This window comes from Pelodiscus sinensis, chromosome 18, assembly GCF_049634645.1.
Source record: "Pelodiscus sinensis isolate JC-2024 chromosome 18, ASM4963464v1, whole genome shotgun sequence".
NCBI lineage: Eukaryota > Metazoa > Chordata > Testudines > Trionychidae > Pelodiscus > Pelodiscus sinensis.
In genome coordinates, this window is record NC_134728.1 from 23,235,998 (window position 1) to 23,259,508 (window position 23,511).

Here is a 23,511-nt window from a genome sequence, read left to right on the forward strand (position 1 = left end):
CATTCAGTTTTCCTGAAGGACCTTCACAGTAAGATTGTGTCTTCAGAATGTGTGTCCCCTGCTCTAACAATGCACCTGCATTACAGCCTATCTTTCAGGGGTCAGGGTTCTGTGGCGAGATACTAAGTTTGCAAGTGGGCAAACATATGAGCTGAAAAAAAATATTGTGTGCGCACTTTCAGAGGCCCTTTAAAAATGCATTGTGGAATGGCACCTGAAAGGCTCTTCTCTAAGTATATGTGCTTCGTGGGTTGGGAAATATGGGCTGATTATAATTACGGGGAGGAAGAATGGAGAATGACAGCATCTGACCAAGTATCAACAATCCATGCTTTAACTGTTTAGAGAAGTGTCTATAATATAGTACCATGTTGAGCATATCATCTATGATAACAGAGGAACTTATGAAAGTGACCACTCGCTACAGAAGCACCAGAGACACTAGCCAGGATCTGTTTCTGTTCTGTTCTTTTTTTTTTTTTTTTTTGGACCAAAGCTGCCAATTCAGCCCTTGGGCTGACAGTTCTGGGCAAACGGGTCATGACCAGCAACAGGCAACTGTTTTGCAACTGCAGTTCCCTCTACAAATGGTGGGTGTCAAACACACAGTGCTGCACAAACCTTCAAACACATCCATTTCGCAATTTTGTCAGCTCTAGCAAAGGCTGGGAAAATAAAAAGGAGAAGTTCTCTTCCTCCTTGAAATTAAGACTAATGTAGTTTGTGCTGGAAACAAAGCAGTCCTTAGCCCAAATCCTCTTTTACCCTTGAATCTTGAGTCTAAGTTGGACAGGTCCCTGGAGCTCACAGCAAGGAAGAAAGGACCTTCAGGGTCCCAATAATTCAGAGTCAGTGAGCTGGAACAGGCAAGTGAGGATCTGGGAAATACTGGTACCATCCAGAATGTGACAGCTGGGAACCCACAGAATGCTTCACTTCACAAGGCATTCCTTTGCACAGAACTGAAAGCAGAAAGGGCTTTTCTGGTAACAGAAATCAAAAGGAAATTGAAAGAAGAAGGGGGATATGTCACCTCTTATTGGCAATACGGATTGTCCTCCCCCTGCCCTGGTCTGAGAAAAGGAGAGAAATCAAGAAAGCCACACAGGCAGCACCACTTTCTATGGAGTTTTAGATCCATCATATACTTCCAGGCAGGTTTCAGGACTCCCATGGACATAACAAGGCTAAACTATATCATCTCACAGGACATTGCCCTCACCTATACATGGGGCCCACCATAGACATTGCTTCCCTTCTGAGGGCCCCTCTCAACAAAACACTAACAAAAAAGGGCAATTTATTGCATCTGCACCTCTGATGCGTATGACATGCAAAGCTTCCGGATGGGAGAAGTGGGGCCACAGAACTAGAATACATTGTTCTCCTGGGTTCAAATACCTGCCATGGGTTGGGTGAATTTATAGAGACACATATCAGAGATGCCTCAGTGCAGTCTGTGCTGTTCCAAGATGTTGTCTAACTGTTGGATACATGCTCTGGTCTATCTCATAAAGTGGCTTTGACAACACTGAGCACAACTCAGGAGGAAGGGATAGCTCAGTGGTTTGAGCATTGGCCTGCTAAACCCGGGGTTGTGAATTCAAGCCTTGCGGAGGCGATTTGGGGCAAAAATTTGTCAGGTATGGTATTTGGTCCTGCTGTGAAGGCAGGGGACTGAACTCAATGACCTTTCCCTTCCAGTTCTAGGAGATAGGCAGTCTCCATTAATTTTTTTTAACTCTAATCTGACTAGAAATTGCTTTTTGCAGAAATAGGAAAAACTGAGCTAGTATCCTTCAATCGAGACTGGGAGAGATGTGAGATTTTCCCCCCTCCCTCCACTCAAAGGATCAGGAAAGGAGGGAGCAGAGCAGCAGGTGAACGGTAATACATTACTTGGCATATGGCGCATGCAGCATAGAATAGACCTGGCTTTGATGTTGAAATCCCTTTCTCCATCCTGTAATCCCTGATTAACGAGGTTAACCACTTCATCCGGAGTGAGGTTGCCTCTGCAGGGGAAAAAAAAGCTTTGGAATTAGCTAGCCAGCTCATGAGGTTTGGCTCCCCAGCAATCCTAGAGGAAGAGAAACTGGTTCCTGAATGATGATAACACTGAGCAGTTTGTATTATTGATGTGGGCTGTTAAATACAGGAGAATTCCAACACTGCCCAACCTATTTGACCATAGTGGCAAAGTGCCAGAAAACTAAGGGCCACATTTATAACAACTGCAGCCAGCTGCATGTTGAGCCTGATCAGAGCAAGATGGAGCATGGTCTGCCAGGATCCATAGTTTCAAGGTCTGATTTACTAAGTAGCATTTACAAAAGTGTCTAAGCATCTTAGGCTTCCAACCATGAAGGCACATCTGTGAATCTCCCTTTGTGTCTATGTGCAGCACTAGCCATATTTATAACAGAGGTCCCCAGTGACCCACATCTGTCTGGAGGATGAAGATGGAGGCCCTGCAGAGCTGAATGGGACGCTTTCACAAATCCTGTGCTAGATCACTGTATATCATAAAGTAAATGAACCAGTTTGCAATCTAGGAAAGTGGAACCTTTTTCTTTTTTTTTCTGGTCAGAAAGTCTTATTAAAATGCAAAGCTTTGCACTATCCTGGCTGCAGAGAGCAGAACGGCACAAAAAGCAGCAGAAGCCGCACACCATGTTTTGTGAGAAAACCCAGAGTTCTCCTCACAAAGCTCAGTGCTGGTTTAATTAGTGACACATTGTTCTAAAAAGCACAGATGACATATAAAGATAGAGCTGCCAGGGCTGCACCCAAAACCTCAGGCCACCAGCTTTGCTGGCAGAAAATGTTACATTTGGAAGGGGTATGCACTGAGAGGGACTGTATCTGAACTTGTCTAACTTCTAGAAGGGAGAACAACTTAAGCCAAAAATCTAACCGCTGTCTCCCCCTCCCCCGCAGACAGGACAATGTGCTTAGGGCAAGATGTCCTCAGAAGAGGGCAGCAGATGGAGCAGTTACCAGAGGATGAATATTTTGGGAGTGGGGGATGAAGGGGAGAGAGGAAAAGCACAACCTGACTATTACTACAGTTGAGAGAGAAACAACAGGTATGCTGGCTCAGGTCCTACATAAATAGGGCCTGGATTATACATCAACTAATTGAATCAGGGCTAAGCTTCTCCTTGCCTGAGCTGAAAACAACAGTGAGACTTCACTGATGTATACAGATGGGGAGATTCATTGCAAGTTTTAGTGAACTCATTGAATCATCAAGTGGTAGTTCAACAATTAAAACAAACCACAAAATAAAGACTTCATCTCATAATATACTTAGTTCCTTTACTTTCACAACTGCAGTTTAGTTTTGTTTGTAATCAATAGTTAGCATGCTGCAGCATGTTCTGGAAAAAGATAATTGAGACTTCACTACAGCACTCTGCTATTAAGTCTTTGAAGAAGAAAGGAGACAGGAGAAGAAGGTGGTTAGCAAATCACAGATGAAACAGCTTCTAGTGAGCATCCTTGCTAAGGCACATGAATGTAACCTAACCTGTGCTTTCCAACACACCTGTATGGATTTAGTTCAGCATTTAGTTTAGGAGCATAACTGCACATTAAGTATGCATAATTGCTCACACTAATTTCTATGTATAATTATCAGAATTGTGCTTGTTCACTGGGTAATTACCATCAAGTGTGTCTAATTAGTTAAGTGCCTATATAGCTACTGTGATTGCACATGTAAATTAGGCACACAATTATACATCTAAACAATGAAAATCTGTCTCAAGTTATAAATCAGTCTCAAGTTATTGTGTGCGGGGAGCAAAACTCAATTATCCATTATGCATCCAACGAAGTAGGTGTTTACCCCCAAAAGCTTTTGCCCAAATAAATCTGTTAATTTTTAAGGGGCCACAGGACTCCTTCTTGGTTTTGCAGATATAGAGACCAACAGGGCTATCCCTCTGATTATTTGCTGGTCAGTGACTTTTGTACAGAACTCAACATGCTGTGTTTGCACAGTCTTACACTTTATGAATTCACTCACTCATTTTGATTCCAGGGAACAGGATACACTTTGCAGTTGGCTAAAAAATGAGGGCTGTATCTGACCTCAACATAGATGACACCTTCATTTGCTTTCATTTCTACAAACTCATAAGCTATTCTTCTCACAGCATCGCGGTCCCCCCTGTAAGGAAAAGAACAGGGTTAGTCTGATTTCTGAGGAAGCTATGGGCTGATCAACAACATATGGAAGAGTGGACCGGCTCTGGGTCTGAATGCTTCCTAGGGGTATGCATCCGAGTCCCCACAGCACATGAAAGCTCTTCACACACTGATAGCCAGACATTTAAATTCTCTCCTTGCATGGTGGCAGGACTAACTGCATTGTCTCTAAATGAGCTGGGCAAAAGCCTACTCCCCCACTTCCCAAGAACATCATGGTATTTTATTCGCTTATAAATCATCATTATCACCATCTTTTTCATAGTAAAGGAAGATAGGTACACTTTTTAGCTTTGAGTCTTTCAAGCATTCTCAAGATAACGCACACCCCAAATCAGCAATTCTAGCTACCCATGCCTGACACCAAGGAGTAGTTTGCAGCAGTTAGGAGGAAAAAAGTTACTTACGCAACAGCAGGCATGTAAATATCAAACTTTGCTAGAAACTGGGTGAGAGTGAGTGGCTCTGAGTAACTGATATGCGGCAAGAGGTCTTCAACTGTGTCAGCAGGGAGCGGAATTCCTCTTTTCCTAGAAATGAATACACAGTTCACTGACAAGGAATTGGGTTACAGCTTCATTTAGAAATATTGTTCATACTGCTGAAGCCTGCTTTGAGTCTATTTCTCCACAGAACAAAGACAGCACAAGCAGGCCCACCAACAGCAATTCCAGGCTCCAGGCAGAAGAGTCAATGGGCCTTCACAAGCTACTCCCACATGAATGTGGCCTGCCTGACATTTGGGCAGTGCTGGCTCTGCGAGGGAGTTTGGATGCAAAAGGGGATGATGGGTGCAGGCTCTGAGCTAGGGAAGGGGTTAGGGTGCAGGAAGTGGTCATGGGGGCTGCGCTAACTCAGGTGCCTCCCAAAAGTGACTGTACACTGCTCTGGTAGCCACTCCTGCGAGTAGGCCAGCAGGTCTTTTTGAACTGCTGCGTGCAGACACATACCACCCCCCAGCTCCCACTGGTTACAGTTTCAGGACAAGGGAGCTGTGGAGTCAGTGCTCAGGGAAGGAATAGTGCATGGAGACCCTCTTCTTCCCATCTTGTTGGCCATTTCTGGGAGGGGCACAGAACAAGGGTAAGCAGGAAGTCTGCCTTCGTCCTGTTGTGCTGCCAGCGATGGCAGCTGGGGGCAGTCCCCAGATCCTATTAAATCACCCACGAACCTGGGTAATTGCCCCTTTTCCAGCTTCTCCTTCCCCCCGCCGCCCATCAACAAGCCTGAGTACAGGCAAAAGATAGCTCCGTCTTCCCAATAATCCCTTACCTATGCTTGTCAGGAGCCACGCCTGGATAAGAGAGTATTCTGATCTCTATTAGCAAGAACAAACCCAAAACTACCCAAAATAAATTGAGCCAAAAAGGAACCTTTCTTTTCCTAGTGCCTTGGTACTTTCTGGTCCTAGAAGCATAAATGCCTAATTATTTCAAGAAAGTAATTTCCAGCCCTAATTATATGGGCTCAAGAGCTACCAACAGACATCATATTGCTTATCTGAACTGAGCTGCTGAGTAGACCTTCTCAGGTTTGTCAAGTGGTAGTCTCCAAGAACTGGTCAACGCATGGTCTTTCTGCTGAGTCTTCCAGCAATAGAGAACAATTTGTGATGTGGTTTTTCTGATCTGAAAATCTTTATACTGGGATGAAGGCTGACACCCAACAAGCCACTTCACAGAAAAGTCACCAAAGAACCCATCTATCTCTACCCAAAGCGGGCTGTCTCAGATTGTGAGCTGGAGGGGAAAGGCTCCAGATCTCATTACCGAAGGCTTGGTCTTCTCCAGTTCAACAGCCGACTACACTAACTGCAGGAAAACAGCCTGATATTGCTAATCTGTTCAATGTACGCAAGTTTTACAGCTCTGTGGTCTAGGAAATCTACACTATGTTCAGAGTTCAAAGGCAAAGGCAGTTACCACAGATTGAGACCCTGGCATTCAGCAAGCGTTATTCATTACTGTTAAGTATTACTTCATTTCCATCGTCCACTCTGATGACACATCACTTATCCAGTTTAAATGACAGACATGTCATTGCCATACCCTACATATAGAACCCTGCCTTTCTGAGCCCTGAAGGCCCTTTCCCTATCCTCATTCCAATCCTTCCTGAAGGCCTCTCTCTGTCCATAGAACATTTAACTACCGTGGGCTGGATGCAGGGTAATGTGGAATTGCAAACACAAGGCTTAGAGCACCTACAAAAAGTCTCTCTCATGTGTCACTATGTTACATTGTTTGGATGTAGTCAATCACCACCCAGCAACTTTATTTGCTGTTTGATCTGTACTAAGTCATTTTCATGTCATGATCACTAACTCATGGTTACAAGCAGCATTCTGCTCTTTGGACCAGATTTTCTAGCCTCCATAACATGCTATATTTGCACAAACACTAACACAATTTTTGCTCTATCCTTAAATGAGCACTATATGTTAAAAGTGGTAGTTTTTGCAGACTCCAGCTTTACAGTAGATATAAAAACAGCTTTAGTCATTTCCATTTTATACAAAAGTCGGGCAGCCCTCGATTCCCGTTAAGTTGCAAGCACAGTTCCCTCAGGTGGAGGATGTATGGCACTCTAGTCTAAAAAAGTGTGAGAATCACCCAGGTACAATAGAACCCAATCGCCCACAATGCCATAGAGAAGTAAAAGAGCTCACTGGAGTATAGATATGTCAATGTGCAATGAAATCTTTAACCTTTGCTCCAACAATATGCACAGATGGGTAAAATTAAGGGGAATTCGTATACAAGGGGCATCCCGCAATAACCAACCTGGATTTTCTTGATGTACCTTATAAACATTTATCTGGACTCTGTTTCAGAAACTACTGACAGTTCTAAAGGCATCTTAGGCTACATCTACATGACTGAGTTCTGAGATTGATCCACCAGCAGTTGATTTAGTCTTACAGCAAAATACCAGCAGTCTGGGTCTGAGATGGCAAGGCAGGATTGACACTGATTACTAAGGGACAGCCAGTGGTAATGGTGGTGCACTAGGGTTGCTTGCACTTTGCAGAACTATTCCAATTATGAATGTGGCAGAATACTGCACTGTTTTATGGATCTATTCACAAATGAACTCTTAATTCATTCTTTCCAACATCTGTTTGGAAACCTGACCACAAAATCTGATTCCCCATCTAAGCTGCTCGTGTTTGTTTTGTGGCTTGTGAGCATAAGGATAGGGCACTAGATCACTGTTTGCTTACATACTTTACACCAATTCAATCCAGTTTCAATACTACATTCTTAGACAGTGGAACATTTCATGCATCATGCATTCAATCAGTGCTGGTCTACACTCTGATTAGGATCATGCTAGTGACACCATTTGTTGTTTCCATATGATTTCAAGCAATGTCCCTGATGCGCATGGACAGTGTAATTTTTATATGAGAACTCGATGGACAGTTTAGCTCACAGGGCTCAGTAAAAAAAATCCTTGTCTTTGTCAGATAGAATCTTGCTAATGCAAAGGATGTATAAACATAATTGTAGCTAACATGGGACTAATCAGCAAAGATGGGGCCAAATTCTAGGAATTTTCCTTTTACATGGAGGTGGCTCTGTCCAAGAAATCTTTAAAAATCAAGGCAACCAGCTAAACACACTAAAGTAAATTGTTATTTTTAAACAACTCACTTGCCAAAGTGTAAAATTGTTTCTGGCTTAATGGCTCCATCCAGGTGGACGTGAAGTTCTACCTATAATTTAAAAAAAAGACAAAGAACAGAGACATATTCATATAACTGGGATAGTAAACTTGGGATCAGAGGATGTTACCAATACAGCCAGTGTGATGAAGTTCCAAGATGGGAGTTTAAAGAGAGAATTTAGATACTTGAAGTGCAAGTTATTTTACAGCAACCTTAACACTGCTCAGGAATTGTCCTACTCACATTTGTTCTCACAATGAGTTGGGGTTAAAAAAGTGATATTTGCTTCTAATCAGCTCCATTTAGATATTCATAATCTTTTAAACCAATGGCTCTCAGCCTGTACAGACTCTTATACCCCTTTCAGGAGCCTGATTTGTCTTGGATAACCTCAGATTTCACCTCACTTAAAACTACTTGCTCACAAAATCAGACTTAAAAATACAAAAGTGACACAGCATGCTATTACTGAAAAATTGTTTCCTCATTTTTATCATATAATTATAAAATAAAATCAGAATATAAATATTCTGTATACAGTGTATATGGAGCAGTATGAACAAATCACTGTCCGTATAAAATTTTCATTTGTGCAGACTTCACCAGTGCTTTTTATGTAGCCTTGTAATGCTAAGTAATTATCTAGATGAGTTGACATACCACTTGGCAGACCTCTGCGTAGCCCCAAGGCTATGTGTACCTCTGCTTGAAAACCACTCTCTTAAATGCTGGTTAATCCTGGTTTCTGCCTTTCCACAAATACCTCAATTTTTCAACCAAAAGCTACTCTTGCTTTGGTCATGTTTCAAAAAGGTGCTTTAGTTTAGGCCTATTACCCATGAGACAATAACCCGAATCACCTTTAATTTCGAACCCCTGCTTCCCAAAAACTTGGAGATAAATCATTTCTGCCAGGAGCAAAAAAAATCTTGGAAGATGAAAGATTGGTACCTTTTCCAAATTTGGTGGATGTTGCGAATCATTTGTGAGAGAGTTAATATACATGATTTGAAAAGCACAACATTAAGAGGAAAAAAACTAGTGGTAAGATTTTTAAGCAATCTCTTCTGTGCACAAATACAATTGTTCTGAGAACACTGGGAGAGAATGTGTCTTGCACAAGAAAAATGGGAAGGAGCTCTCACGTCTATCATAATTATTGAGGAAAAATAGGATAAAATATTGTAAATTAACTCCAGGTATATGGAAAGGAGAGAGGAACAACTTACACCGTTCTTTAGAACTGTTTACTGACTCAACATACCAGTACTTGGAAGCAAATTGTAAAGAAAGGCTCATCTTGTCCTCAGGCCTCTCACAGAGATTATTTCTGATACCTCCCGAGATTATATTCACCAACCAAAACTGAGTTTTAGGCAAGCAAAAACATGGAACAGATTAATTTTATTGAAGTTGTTGATACATTTACTAAGTTATGGGAAATCTCTCATCTTGCGGACTTGCACTGATGGGACCTGTGCATATAGTTCTCTGCAATCTCAAGGAGACAACGCCCCTAAGTTGTTTTTAAAATTTTATCCAGACCAAATGAATCATTTAAAAAAATCATAATAGGCATTCAGTGTAGAGATAAGTGAAGATAGCCATAATATGGAGAACACAAGACCTTAATTATTGAACGCAAGGCCATAACAGGATTTAGAAGAAGACTGGACATTTTATATTGACAATGAGAATACTCACAGTTAAACACCATACAAAGGAAGAGGTATAAATACTCTAGTGTCAGACAATGTTTCCTCTATTTTTTTCCATACATGTGTGGAATGAATTTTATTATGTGCACCAAGGCATGTGTAGATGTGCATCGTCAATAGACACACATGCTGCCAGCTGTGGGCACTCAGCTAATCAGCTGAGCAGCACCTGAATCTCTCCTGGGTGGCAGCCAAAGTGCTCCTATTAGAGGGAACACTAGTGTCAGAGCGTATACCAATCAAAAACTGACAAGAGTGAGAAAGAAACTAAGCCTACAGACAAGTCATTCCTTAATTGTCCACTTCAGGGTTTACCTCTGACACTGCTGGTACGTAGCAAAGTAAAAAACAAGAACTGGATTACAGGTCCAATCTGGTAATTCCTGCTAATTTAGGTCAAAGTAGCAGGTTTTGGAATTTCCTCTGCTCTCACCCATTCTGCTGCTTTTCAGGAGTTCCAAATTTGTGGGCCAGTCACTGAGAGAGAAAGCTACTCCTGCATGTAGGGATTGCCACCTGTCCACGTTTTCCCAAGAATGTCCCTTTTTTTAGATGGCTGTCCTGGGAAATCTCTAAGAGTGCTTAGTTCACACTGCCAACTGTCCAGTTTCAAGGGCTAAGGATCATCCCAGATGTCCCATTATTTTTCTACCCCAGGCAACACTACGTGCACATGTATTTGATGCCAAGTCCACAGATCTATTGGAATATACCATTAGAGCAGGACACAGTCACACAGAAAGCTTTGAGTGAGACAAAAATGAGGAATTTGAGCCAATAAGGAGCCAAGGCAGACAACAAAAAACTGGAATGATGGGCTCTTGGTGGCCCAAGCTGCTGAACAAATAAATCGATCCATTCAAAACCAACTGCAACTTTCAGTTTAATCACCACGTCTAGATATCATGGATGTTAGCTGTGGCTAAGTACAAAACATTATACATCATGGCTTTATATGTACTTTGTTCTTGTGAAAGACAGCATAGAACTGCTCATCTTTAGCAGTGCCCTCAAGATTACAGGCAATGCTTTTCTCTCTGCCCTGATTTGCAAATCTCTGAATGGGACTAGATCTAGTTACCTGAAACCTCACCAAAGATAGCTTTGCACCACTGGAGCAATGAAACTATCAACCACCAGGAGACTCGACTTCAGGAGGCAAAATTTTCATAGGAGCTAAACCAAGACTATGGAACTCACTGTTCCATGAAATGAAAGAATGAAATGAAAGCAACCACTACTAGCCTCACAACACTGATCTCTAAATACAGTGCAAACAATTTTTCTTCAACATAGCTCTCTCATGTTCTGGCACTCAAGCTTTTTTCATTTACTTTTTTAAATGGAAAATACACACACACACACACACACAAAACCTCTTCCAGCAGGCTTGGAAAATAAATCATTATTGTTGTTTTATTATTCTCTGGAAGCATTCAGTTTCTATGGTCATGGATGCAAATACAAGAACCCAGATAGACAAGGTCAAAATCTGGTCATGGTTTTTTACCCATGCATGAATTATATGGCTCCAGGGAACCAGGATTAGGCTAACAGAATTAAACTAGAATAGAACGAACTGTGGGGGACAAGCTAAGGAGCAAAGGACAGATGCAACAACAGAAGGAGAAATGTAGCAGCAGGGAAGGAAGTCAAGGTGGAAGACGACAGGAAGAGGGACAGGAGCGAAGGATGTGCATGAAAGAAAATACAGTAGCAGGAGGGAGCAATAAGCCATGCAGGGCACAAAGTGATACAGGTCATGGATCCGTACTCCTCAGTTTGAATTCTTGGGCTCCAATGCAATTCACGACTCAGGATTCACAGACACTTCATTCCCTGGGGGCTTTTGTGGCCACAGAATTCTTTGATAGAATTATAGGCGTAAGGCCCACTATTCATATTTATTCCACAGTATACCATGTACAAAATCCTAGCAACATGAATTTGCATGTTCCTACCTCATCTCAAACATTTCCTACAAAAGTGACCCACCAGTGCAGTGCTTTCATCCAAGTGACAACATTAAGTAGCTTCCCTGAAATTGTGAAATATCTGCCTTTACCCTCTGTTGCTATTGTAAAAAAAACACTTGTAAATTGTAGCAGGAAAGTAACAAGGTTCCACTCCATGTCTCCAGGAGAGGGCTCTCTTCCTCTTAAATAGCTTGCAATAAAACAGGGATAATGAAATTGGGAGAGGAGCATCTGAGCAATTCCACCTGAAGTAGTGCACAGCTTGCAAGACAAAAGCCTAGCACCATCTGGTTCCCAGGTCTGTCCAGAACTACGCAAAGCTGACCAGAGCCACGTCTATCCTAATGAATTGGAGAAGTGAGTAGTTGGATAAGCATACAACTTCTTATTGTTTATGTTAGTGACTTGCCTTTTTGTTTCACTGTGCCTTTTTGGGACAGGGGAGATGTGCAGAGGTTTTATTTTTGGGGGCACCATTCCCTTTCCAAGAAACTCTTCTCCCAGATGCTCTTGAGGTTGTGTATGATTGTTACAAAGACCTAGCTCTTCTTCTGCCTTATGCAATCCACACATCCAATCATGTCTCATTTGCCTTCACCATTGCTGGGGAGCTTGGCCCTCTTCCAGAGGGTCAACTGTTGGCTCTCACTCACTACTCTGAGTGGGGTACTACTTCAAACTCTCTGCGGCTGGGCAAAGGGGCACTCAGCCTGACTCCATCTGCAGGACTAACCCAGAGATTTGTGGATTCACAGCCAGATCTGGGAACTTTGATATGCAATGCCTGGTACAATGCCATCAACCATGATCATTCTGGTGGGCACAGTGGTCCTCACTAGACTATGCATGGCTGATGATTTCCCCAATTTATGTAGAGAATAACGACCTTATTTTAAAATCAGTGAGTTCTCCAAAAACTAAGGGCTTAGTTAAATCAGCTTCATTAAACTATTCAGAGAAGCAAAAGCAAGCAGAGAACTAAGAAACATGTACATTATATTCTTAGAGGGGCTGGAACAGTGAAAGATGGAAGAAACCTATGCTGTCATCTCAAGTACACTGTCCTGCCATGACAGGACAAAGGAAACTACTATAGCAAGGCTTTGTGGTTTGTGCTGCATATCAACTAACTCTCAATCAGATTTTTGCCTGTTGTGCAATATTCCCCTGAAAGCTCCCTCCATCTGGCCTCATCACACGGTACTGCCAAACAGGCTAAGCTTCCCTTGACTAGAAGCACACTACATCTGCACTGGCAGAGGACAGTGGAAACTAACTCCAGAGTGGGCCAAATTAGATGAAGCTGTCTCTTGACTTCCTTTCAGAGTTAACTCTTTCAGGGCTACTTGACAAATGGAGACCTATTGCTCAGGCCATGGGGCATCATCAGTGTTGTGAGCAGCTAAGTGCTCATCAAACCATCTTTAGAGGTGACTGGATAGGTACGCTGACCATATGTCCCATTTCTCCCAGGACTGTCCCGAATTTAAATGCTCTGTCCCAGTGCCCCATAAAGTAGCCCCGCCGGACATTTCACTACTTGATGAGACACCAGCGCAGCGCAGCGCAGCAGCCTTCTACCCCTCCCCCAGCAAGGCACATAGGGCAGCCAGGCCAGCTTCCGGTGGTGCACAGCCCATTCCGCTCTCCCTGCCCACCCTCCCCTGCAGGACCGCCTCTGCCGAATGGGGTCCTGATCCAGCAGCTTCACTTCCTTCTCCTCTGGGCCTCCTTGGAGCCCAGCAGGAGCCGTGTGGAGCCCCGCTGGGGAGCTGCAGCGTGAGGCATGCTCAGCATGGCAGGTGCCGGGACTAGAGGGGGCCACCTGTTGAGCTATTTTTAGTGCTGTGGCCTGGGTCCTTGTGGGTGGCCCAGCAGCAGCTGTGCAAAATGCGTTCCAGCCAGGGCAGCCTCCCCAGAATGAGCCTTGCGTGACTGCCACGTAACTCCAGCTGGAGGTGGGCCGCCCGCAGATATTAGACTACAGCACTAAAAATAGCACCATGGGCGGCCCAGCTCCAATCCCAGCAAGCGGTCCCACCCTGGGAGCAGCTGGGGCTGGGGCTGTGGGGACTTCTGGGGCTGGACCGCAGGCTCCAGCCTCGCAAACTGGAAGGAAGAAGGTGAGGGAATGGGGCAGAGGGAGAAAAGAACGGTTACTTACCTGTAACTGTTGTTCTTCGAGATGTGTTGCTCATGTCCATTCGAATTAAGTATGCGCACCGCGTCTTCCGGAGTGTTTTCCCTAACGGTACCCGTAGCGCCGGCAGGGCGCCCCCTGGAGTGGCGCTGCCATGGCAGTGCATAAGTACCCCTGCTGGTGTTGCCCCACCTCAGTTCCTTCTTGCCGGATGCTCCGACGAAGGGGAGGTGGGGGTGGGGAGTCGAATGGACATGAGCAACACATCTCGAAGAACAACAGTTACAGGTAAGTAACCGTTCTTTTCTTCTTCGAGTGGTTGCTCATGTCTATTCGACTTAGGTGACTTCCAAGCCAACCCCACTTCAAGGAGGAGGGGTCGGAGCACTCAGAAAGAGAAGTCCACGAAAGTTGAACAATGCAACACATTTATTCAACCAAGCGAACACAGAAAAATTGTAAAAATGCAATGTGACACTGATAAACATATTTACAATACAGAGTTGAGTACTACAGAGCCCACTCCTGCATCCTCCCTGGCCTGCTGTGCAAGCGCGTAGTGCGCAGTAAAGGTGTGGAGCGACGACCACATGTCCGCCCTGTAGATTTCAGTGACTGGAACCTGTGCCCCAAAAGCCACAGAGGATGCCTGCGCCCTGGTGGAACGTACTGTAACCTGGGGTGGGACCTTTCTGGCCAGGGCACAACACTCCCTGATACACTCTGCGACCCAATTGGACAACCTCTGGGTCGAAATGGAAAGCCCTTTCATTCTGTCAGAGACAGCAATAAACAATTGCATGGATTTGTGAAAAGTAAATTGGTCCTATCATATAAAAAGCTAGCGCACGTCTAGCATCCAGGGAATGGAGCACTTGCTCCTTAGGGGAGGCGTGGGGCTTTGGAAAGAAAACCGGGAGGTAAATTTCTTGGGACAAATGGAACAGTGACACCACCTTGGGGAGAAAAGCCGGGTGAGGACGGAGCCGCACGATATTGTCAGAAAACACCAGGTAGGGCGGATTTATAGTTAACGCCCTCAGTTCGGAGACCCTGCGAGCCAACGTAATGGCCACAATGAACGCAACCTTCATAGAGAGGTGCTTCAAAGAGCACGTGGCCAGCAGCTCAAAGGGGGGCAACACAAGTCTAAACAAAACGAGGTTAAGGTCCCAAGCGGTGAGAGGGGGTCTAACCGAGGGATACAACGTATCCAAACCCATGAGGAACCTTCTTACCACAGGGTCAGAAAACAGAGAAACTCCTGCCGAACCAACATGGAAGGAGGAGAGAGATGCCACATGGACTTTGATAGAGGAGGTAGAGAGGCCACCAGACCTAAGTTCAAAAAGGTAGTCCAGAATGGACAGGACAGGTGCACAGGACGGGTGCACTCCCCTTCTGGACGCCCGAGACGAGAAGCGCTGCCACTTGGTAGCGCCTGGTAGACGGTTTCCTACTACTTAAGAGCACCATCTGTACCTCCTGGAAACATTCCCTTTCCGGTTGAGTCAACCACGGATAAACCAGGCCGTTAGGTGGAGAGACCTGAGATTCAGGTGAACCATGGTCCCCCCCGTCCCAAGGTTGGGTCAGGAGATCCCAAGTTGGCGGGAGCGTTATAGGCTCCTCACTGAGCATGTCCACCAGTATAGGGAACCAGAATTATCTGGGCCACCGGGGGGCTATCAGGATGACCATGGACCTGAAGGTCTTGACCCTGGTCAGAACCCTGGGAATTAGGGGAAACGGAGGGAAAGCATAAAGGATGCCCGCCGGCCACGTGACTGTCATGGCATCCCCCCAGGAGTGTTACTCTTTCCTGTTGGGGATGGAGGAACTCTGACACTTGGTATTGCGTGCCGAGGCAAACAGGTCTAGTAGGGGATAGCCCCACCTGCGGAAGATCTGACGAAGGGCAGAGTCCTTGAGAGATCACTCGTGGGCTCCGACGGATCTGCTCAGAGCATTGGCCAGCAGGTTTTTTCACCCGGCAGGTACTCTGCCTGCAAAACTATGTCGTGCTCTACGCACAGGTCCCAGAGGTACAGAGCCTCGCGGCAGAGAGGAGGCAACCGGGCTCTCCCCTGCCTGTTGATATAAAATACAGCTGCCGTGTTGTCCAGGCGGACCAGAACAGAGCGATGAGAGAGCTTCGACAGGAAGGTCTCGCATACTCTCCTGACTGCCCTGAGCTCCCGGACATTTATGTGCAGAGCCCGCTCTGCAGAGGACCAAAGACCCTGGGTCCTGTGGCACCCCAGATGCGCTCCCCAACCCAGGTCCGAGGCATCTGTGACCAGAGTGAGTGAGGGGGAAGGTACGGTGAGGGGGATCCTACTGCACACCACAGCCTTCTGAGTCCACCATTGTAAGGAGGCTGTTACCTCCGGAGGCACTGTGAGAACCGTGTCCCAGACACCACTGGATTGGTTGAATGCCTTTGCCAACCAGGTCTGCAGAGGCCTGAGCCTCATTCCAGCATGGCGTACCACATACGTACACGCCACCATGTGCCCCAGCAACACTGAGCAGACCTGAGCGGTCATGATAGGGAACCAAGTTAATTCGGAGACCAGCTCCACTATGGACAGGAACCTGGCTCTGGGGAGAAGTGCCCTCACCACTCTGGCGTCCTCGAGGGCACCCACGAATTCGAGGTGCTGAGAGGGAGTCAAAGATGACTTTTCCTCGTTTAGCACGAGTGCCAGCCTTACGAAGAGGGCCCTTGTGAGGGACACATAGGTCTCCACTTGTTCGTAGGAACGACCACGAATTAGCCAGTCGTCCAGGAACAGAAATATGTGTACTCCTCTTTTGCGGAGGAACGCCGCTACGACTGCCATGCATTTTGTGAAGACCCTTGGTGCCGTTGAAAGGCCAAATGGGAGCACTGTAACTTGGAAGTGGCATCGGGAAACAATGAAACAGAGAAACCTCCTGTGGCTGGGTCTTATCGCCACATGGAAGTAAGCATCCCTGAGATTGAGAGTTGCGTACCAGTCTCCTAACTGTAGGACCGGAATGACAGAAGCCAGGGTTACCATTCTGAATTTGGATTTCACGACCGCCTTGTTGAGGTCCCTGAGATCTAAGATGGGACGGACCCCGCCCTTGGGTTTTGGGACAATGAAATATCGGGAGTAAAACCTCTTGCCCTCCAGATGGAAAGGGACCCTCTCCACAGCTCCCTTTTGGAGGAGCACCAGCACCTCCTGGCGGAGCGTGCCTTCGTGAGAGGTGTCCCTGAAAAGGGATGGGGCGGGTGGGTTGGAAGGGGGCGAGCCCAAAAAAGGGATGGTATAGCCACTCCTGACTATGTTTAGGACCCAGGCGTCTGTCATGATTTCTGCCCAGGTCTGAGCAAACCGGGATAACCTGGCTCCAAACAGAGGTCAGGGTGGGAGGCTGGTGCGCGACTCTCTGGGAGCCCATCAAAATTGGTGCTTGTGCTGCTGGGAGGGACCATGACCAACCCCACGGGGGTTGTCCCCTCTCGGATGATGTCTACGACCCTTTGTGGACAAGGGGCCTACAGCCGCCCCAGCACCCTCACCAGGAGCACGAGGACGGCGTCTCCAGTAATCCCCACGGGGGACCTGGGACTGCGGTCTCTCCTGCTGTCTGTAGGGCAGCTGACAATGCTGAGGAGCCAGTGTGTGGATTCCCAAGGACCGAAGGGTAGACCTCGTGTCCTTGAGCGTATGGAGCTTTGAGTCCATGTGCTCCTAGAATAACACCTTGCCATCAAAAGGCAGATCCTGGATAGTAGACTGGACATCAGGAAGTATTCCAGACACTTGCAGCCAGGCACCACGGCGCATAACCACATCTGACGCCATGGTGCGGGCTGCAGAGTCGACAGCATCCAGGGAAGCCTGGAGGGCTGTACGGGCAATGGCTTTACCCTCAGAGGTCATGGCCGCAAACTCCTTACGGGTTTCGGCAGGCAGCTAGTCCTTAAACTTATCCACGGCCTGCCAGGTATTAAAAGCATAACAACTCAGCATCGCTTGCTGATTAGCAATGAGGAGTTGCACCCCACCGGTGGCATACACCTTCCGACCCATCAGGTCAAGATGTATGGGCTCCCTAGCTTTCGGGACGGCCCCAGCTGGGGAAGCTTCTCCCTTTGGGCCGCAGCCTGAACGACCAAGGACCCCGGAACAGGCTGGGAGTACAGGTGTTCGTGCCCCGACTGGGGAACATAGTAGCACCTCTCGACTTCTTTTAAGGTAGGGGTCAGGGTCGCCGGTGTTTGCCACAGGGCATTGGTAATTTTTGCCATGGTTTTATTAAGTGGCAAAGCCAAATGGGCGGGCACATCGTCCGAAAGAATGTCAATCATGGGGTCAGTGTCCTCCACTACTGGCTTCACAGGGACACCCAGATTGGAGGCCAGACGCCTGAGCAGCTCCTGATGCGCTCGGGCATCCATAGTAGGCAGCCAGGGCTTCATCAGGAGATGATGATGACGACACAGCGTAGGAACCGGGTGAGGCACCGATTAGACAGGCAGTACCGCTTGTGGAAGCGGCTCTGGTACCGAAGCCTGTGTCTCAGCTGCAGGATCTGATGCAAGCGGCCTCTGGGGGGAAGAAGAGGGGGTGCGACAGCAACGCTGATGGTTGCGTTCAGCGACCCGAGGTTCCGGACACCACAGAGGAGGGCACAGGCCCCTGCCACTGGTAGTAAGCCCATGGAGTACAGAAGGTCCACTGTGGTTGAGGCGGCCAAGTCTGCTGCACCTGTGAACGATTACATCGGTGCCGGGAATGGGATCTATGAGCCGAAGAGGCTCCCGAGGACTCCGACCTGAACAATGTCGCATCAGAATCCGACGAGTAATCAGACTCCGGCCAGGGAGGCGCAGATGAGGAATGTCCCGTAACCGATGGGAAAATCTGGCCAAGGACTCGAGTTTGCCCGTGTGTGCTCGGTGGGGGCGTGCTGGCACCGGGAAGACCAGTCCCGGTGCCGTTAGCAGAGCCTGTTGCGGCACCAGGGGAACAGGTGGCTGTTGCGGCACCGGGGGAACCTGTCCTGTTACCGAGAGTGGTGTTGGTGCCGAAGGGTCGAGCCTCGGTGCCCGGGGTTGAGCCGGTCATGGCACAGGGAGGCCCAGTCCCGGTGCCGGTTGCAGTGCCGACGCGGAGCATGGCGGTGCTGCCAAAGCCGGTATTGGTTGCAAGACGAACCCCGAAGAAGCCGACGACACCATCGATTGAGGTACCGGCAAGATCCACATGGTCGATGCCGGTACCTGCGACGGTGCCAAGACATGCATCGGTGCAGAAGAGGTTGATGCCCGGCACTGACAACAGAAACGGCACTCCTAGGAAGCTGCTCAGCACCAGCGTCGACGATGACAGTACCGTAGACGTTGCCACCAGGCTAGAGTGGTACGGCACCGGGACGGCCAAGAGGGGGACAGGAAGAGGTCCCAGCACCGAGGAAAGCCGAGCCCAGTCGGTGCCGGGTGAGGCTTGGAGGCCTGTGTCGATACCAGCACCGGTGAGGAGGCAGGCGGTACTGGTCCCACCAGGGATGGTCCTGCTGCATAAGTGTTCTGAGCCGGCCGATCATGCTGGTGCGGAGGCGAAGCCAGAGCCAACACGGCCTCCAGCGTAGGCGACCTCGACCCTTCCACTTCAACCGATGACAGAGGGGAGGTAGTGAGGCTAATGAGGTCCTGCACCGCCTCAAAGGTGTCCGGCATGGAAGGGCGGTGCAAAGGTAATTGCCCCGGACTGGACGGACGTCCCGCTCGCTTATGCCGCACCGTAGAGGATGAGGATGTGTGCACTGGTGAGTCTGCACCACGGTGCAGGCCCGACCTGGGTTTCCGGCTTGGAGACCTCCCACAAGACTTTCTCGACCTCTTCGGTGCCGGAGAGCGAGACTGGTGCCGGGCCCTCAACGCTGAGGTCCGGCCTCGGGATGGGGCATCTCACGTGGACGTCGGTGCACTGTGTACTGCAGAGTGCCCAGCCGGTACCGGCTGTAAAGCCGCCTCCATGATGAGGAGTTTTAGACGAGAGAGCTTAAAAGACTTGCAGATCTTACAGGCGTCTGTAATATGGCCCTCACCCAGACACTTCAGACAACTGTCGTGAGGGTCTCCTTTGGGCATGAACTTTGCGCAGACAGTGCACACCTTAAAGCCTTGAGGCCCTGGCATTCCTCACCCCGGAAGGAGGAGAAGAAACAAAACAAAGAGACACTAACTACCTAACTAATTGAACTATTTACAATGCTAAGAGAAACGGGAACCATTAACTGATCTAAGAGAGAGACATGCTCCAACGATCGTCACGGGTGGTAAGAAGGAACTGAGGTGGGGCAGCACCGGCAGGGGTACTTATGCACCGCCATGGAGGCCACTCCAGGGGGCGCCCTGCCGGCCCTACGGGTACCGCTAGGGAAAACGCTCCAGAAGACGCAGTGTGCACACCTAATTCGAATGGACATGAGCAACCACTCGAAGAAGAACTAAGGGGAAGGGAGGCAGGGAGAGGAAAAGGCTTGTGCTGAGGGGAGGGGGCAGGGCAGGAGAAGAAAGGAGCAGGCACCAAGGGGCAGGGTGGAGGAGAGACAAATGCCAGGGGGCCAAGAGGAGACATTGAGGAAAAGGGTAGGAGCAGGGAGGGGAAGGGACAGGGTGATGTTGGGAGAAGAAGGGGGACAATGGGGGCAAGAGGGAGGAAGAGGAGAGAGGAGAAGTGGATGCTGGATGAGGCAGTGAAAGGAGGGGTGGGCATGAGGAAGGCAGGGGAGATGGAGCAAGTCATGTGAGGGCACAGAGAGGCATGAGGAGAACTGGGGCAAAGAGTGGTGAGAGGATGGGCACCAAGGAGAAAGAAGGTGAGGAGGGCAGGAGCAGTCAGGGAAGGGGGAGGCACCAGAAAGGTGCAGATACCAGGAGATTGTGGGGGTGAAGCAAAAGGGCAGACACATGGAGGGGAGGGATGGGCACCAGAGGAGAGAGGCACGGCAGGTGGGTAGAGGGAGGTGTTAGGAGAGGGGATGGGAAGGAGATGATCAGAGAGGGGCTAGAGGAGGAGTGGGCACGGGGGAAAAAAAGGGCTGGTGTAGAGGAGGGGAGCAGGTCCCAGGAGTTCTGAGGGGAGTGAGAAGGACAGGAGTCGGAGGAGGGTGAAGGACATTAGGTACCAGGGAAACATGGGGTGAGGGAAGGGTGGAAGACATTGCAGTAGAGGGGAAAAGGGAGAGGTTTATAAGATATTTATTAATAACTTGGGTGCCACAGTGCCACACATTTGAACAAGTGCACATGGACTCAATACTGGTACACAAGATAAAATTCACTCCGCTCATGGGAGGAAAATCTTAAAGGTAACACTTCCCTCAGCCTTTCCCCTTGAGTTAATGCAATGCAAATTGGGTTAATGCACTTGCAGGATAGTTGCATGGGTGGTTCTATGGGGGCCAGACTCATTCCTATTGGTAGGAGGATGGTGGAAGGAGTTCTTAGAGAGGTCACATGACACCCTTTACTTCTGGTCATGTGTCCATCTTGACCCCAGGAGTCCTACGTCCAGAGGTGGGACTTCTTGTGGTAAGGGGCATGGCTAACGTGTCCCTAATTTTGGTTCAGAAAATATGGTCACCATATGGATAGGTGAGACATGATGTGCACTTGCTTCCCCTCTGGAGATCTGTCTTCAAATCCCATCTGTGTCCTGAAAGTGAGTTTACTGATTGGTTTGTCCATGTCAAAAGTCCACCTTGAAAACAGTTGTAATATTCACGCTTTGCTGAGAAAAGAGGTCCAAAACAGAACTAGCTGAGGTAATAATGAAAGTCCAGAGAGGTAAATGTCAGAGTCAGGCCTGCTGGCAGGAGGATACGAAGAGAGGCAACTGCTCTAGGGCCCAGTGATACAGAAGAGCCAGGAGCTCCCAGTCATACAGTGGCAGCCAGAGCCGCAGACTCTCTAAATCACTGCTAGAATGCCACAAGACCCACTCCAGGCAGCACTGAGGGCTATGCCTAACCCCAGCTCCACCACCTCTGCCTGAGGCCCCATCCCTTCTGGCCTGTTGGCCCCACTGTGCACAGTTCACGTACCCAGCATACCTGACTCTCAACAGAGCCATTTATCCTTTACTTCCATAATCAGCTAACTCGCAGATGGCCTTTAAGAAAGGCCATCAGATATGGTGACCCTAAAAGATAGCTTTTGAGCCAAGTGACATATAGGGTGTTTACTCTCTCTGTTTTAAGACCAGTTTTTCTTTTTTATTTACATTAAAGTTAGGGAAAGTTCCATGGCAGTGAATACATGGGGAGATAAGTACCTGGGAGGGTGATGAGCTGTTTAATGTAAAGAACAGTGTCAGTGTAATCCACACCCCTTCTGTGTGTGGCGTACTATCCCATCTTGTAGCACTGAGACCATGCACTAAGCTTCAGAGATCCCAGCTTCATTTCCACCTGTTGGTGTTACATCAGCACAAGAACAAATGGATATAAACTGGCCATGAATAAAGTCAGATTGGAAAGTAGGTTTCTAAAAGGGATGAGATTATGGAACAATGTCCCAACAGAAGTGGTGGGGGCAATAATTAGTTTTGAGAGAGCGATGGACTATGACTATATGATGGGGTTACTTGTGATGGTAGGAAGCAGGGCTAAAAGCCTAGGTACTCATTCCCAGTTTATGTTGACAAATGCTCATGCTTCAGGATTTTAGCTGGCCACCTACAGGGGTCAGGAAGGGATTCCAAGTGCATACTGGGGTGGATCTTTTCTATAGTTCCTTCCTGGAAAGCATCAGGTATGGCCACAACTGGAAGAGGACATTGGACCAGGTGGTGCAGGGCTTTGAGGTCGCACCAAACTTTCTTTCTTTGAAGTGCTTAGCTGATTGCATCTTGCTCACATGCAAGTTACTTGTCAAGATTACCTGAGTATCTCTCACTTAACTTCCTTGCCACTGCATAGGCCTCAGTCCCTCTTATCTGCCTGTGGTACATACTAGTAAAGTCTCCTCTGAGCTATTATGCTTTGATCTAACAACAGTTGTTGGGTTTGGTGTGCAGGTCCCAGGTGGTGTGTGGGTGGCCTGTTATATCTATGCCAGAGATTGGAATAAATGATCTGGTGACTCCTTCTAGTCTTAAGACCTATTACTCTAATACTGATTTTTAATAACTCTGTTACCTCTTTCATTTAAAAAAAATTAAGAGTAACACCATTGAAATAAATTAAGTATGAGGCACTATCAACCCTTCCCCTATTAACTATTTGACTGTTTCCATTTAATTCAATTAAAGGTTGATTTGATCAAAACCTGAAGACCCAAATAATTTGTATTAACAATCACACAACTTCACCCATTATGCTTATCAGTTCATACAAGTACTAACAGATAACCCAGTCAATGACTGTTTAATAATTAAAAAGGCCTTTAATTATCACTGCCTTTGCTTGGGTATATGTATCAGTACATCACTATCAATATTTTCTAAGCCACCATAAATTCATATGGACAGTAACTGGAAACTACAGTCATTGCATGCTGTACCCATTGATTCATTCAGTTACTGAATAACTTTGGAAACTTCAAGTAGCAAAAAGAATCAAGAAAGGTCAAAATTCAGCATATAGTAGGAGGCAGGAGTCCAGTGACAAATGGTATGGTAAGAAATTACTGCAACTAAACAGTGTTCAGTTGTTGCAGACACAGCATTGCCTAATGGACAGAGTACTTAATGAGATTAATGAGACCTGGGTTCTAGTCCCTGCTCACTCATCTTGGGCAAATCA

At 47.4% G+C, this 23,511-nt stretch overlaps 1 protein-coding gene across 1 annotated transcript in view; it reads right to left on the minus strand.

Annotated features, from left to right (window-relative positions):
- Positions 1–23,511, minus strand: part of ADA (adenosine deaminase) — a 51,799-nt gene that overhangs the window by 11,960 nt on the left and 16,328 nt on the right. The window contains exons 2-5 of the mRNA XM_006132250.4: positions 7,872–7,933; positions 4,623–4,745; positions 4,034–4,177; positions 1,900–2,015 (exon numbers count right to left, since the gene is read on the minus strand). Of these exons, the coding sequence (XP_006132312.2) occupies positions 1,900–2,015; positions 4,034–4,177; positions 4,623–4,745; positions 7,872–7,933 (445 nt within the window). The remainder of the gene's footprint in view (positions 1–1,899; positions 2,016–4,033; positions 4,178–4,622; positions 4,746–7,871; positions 7,934–23,511) is intronic.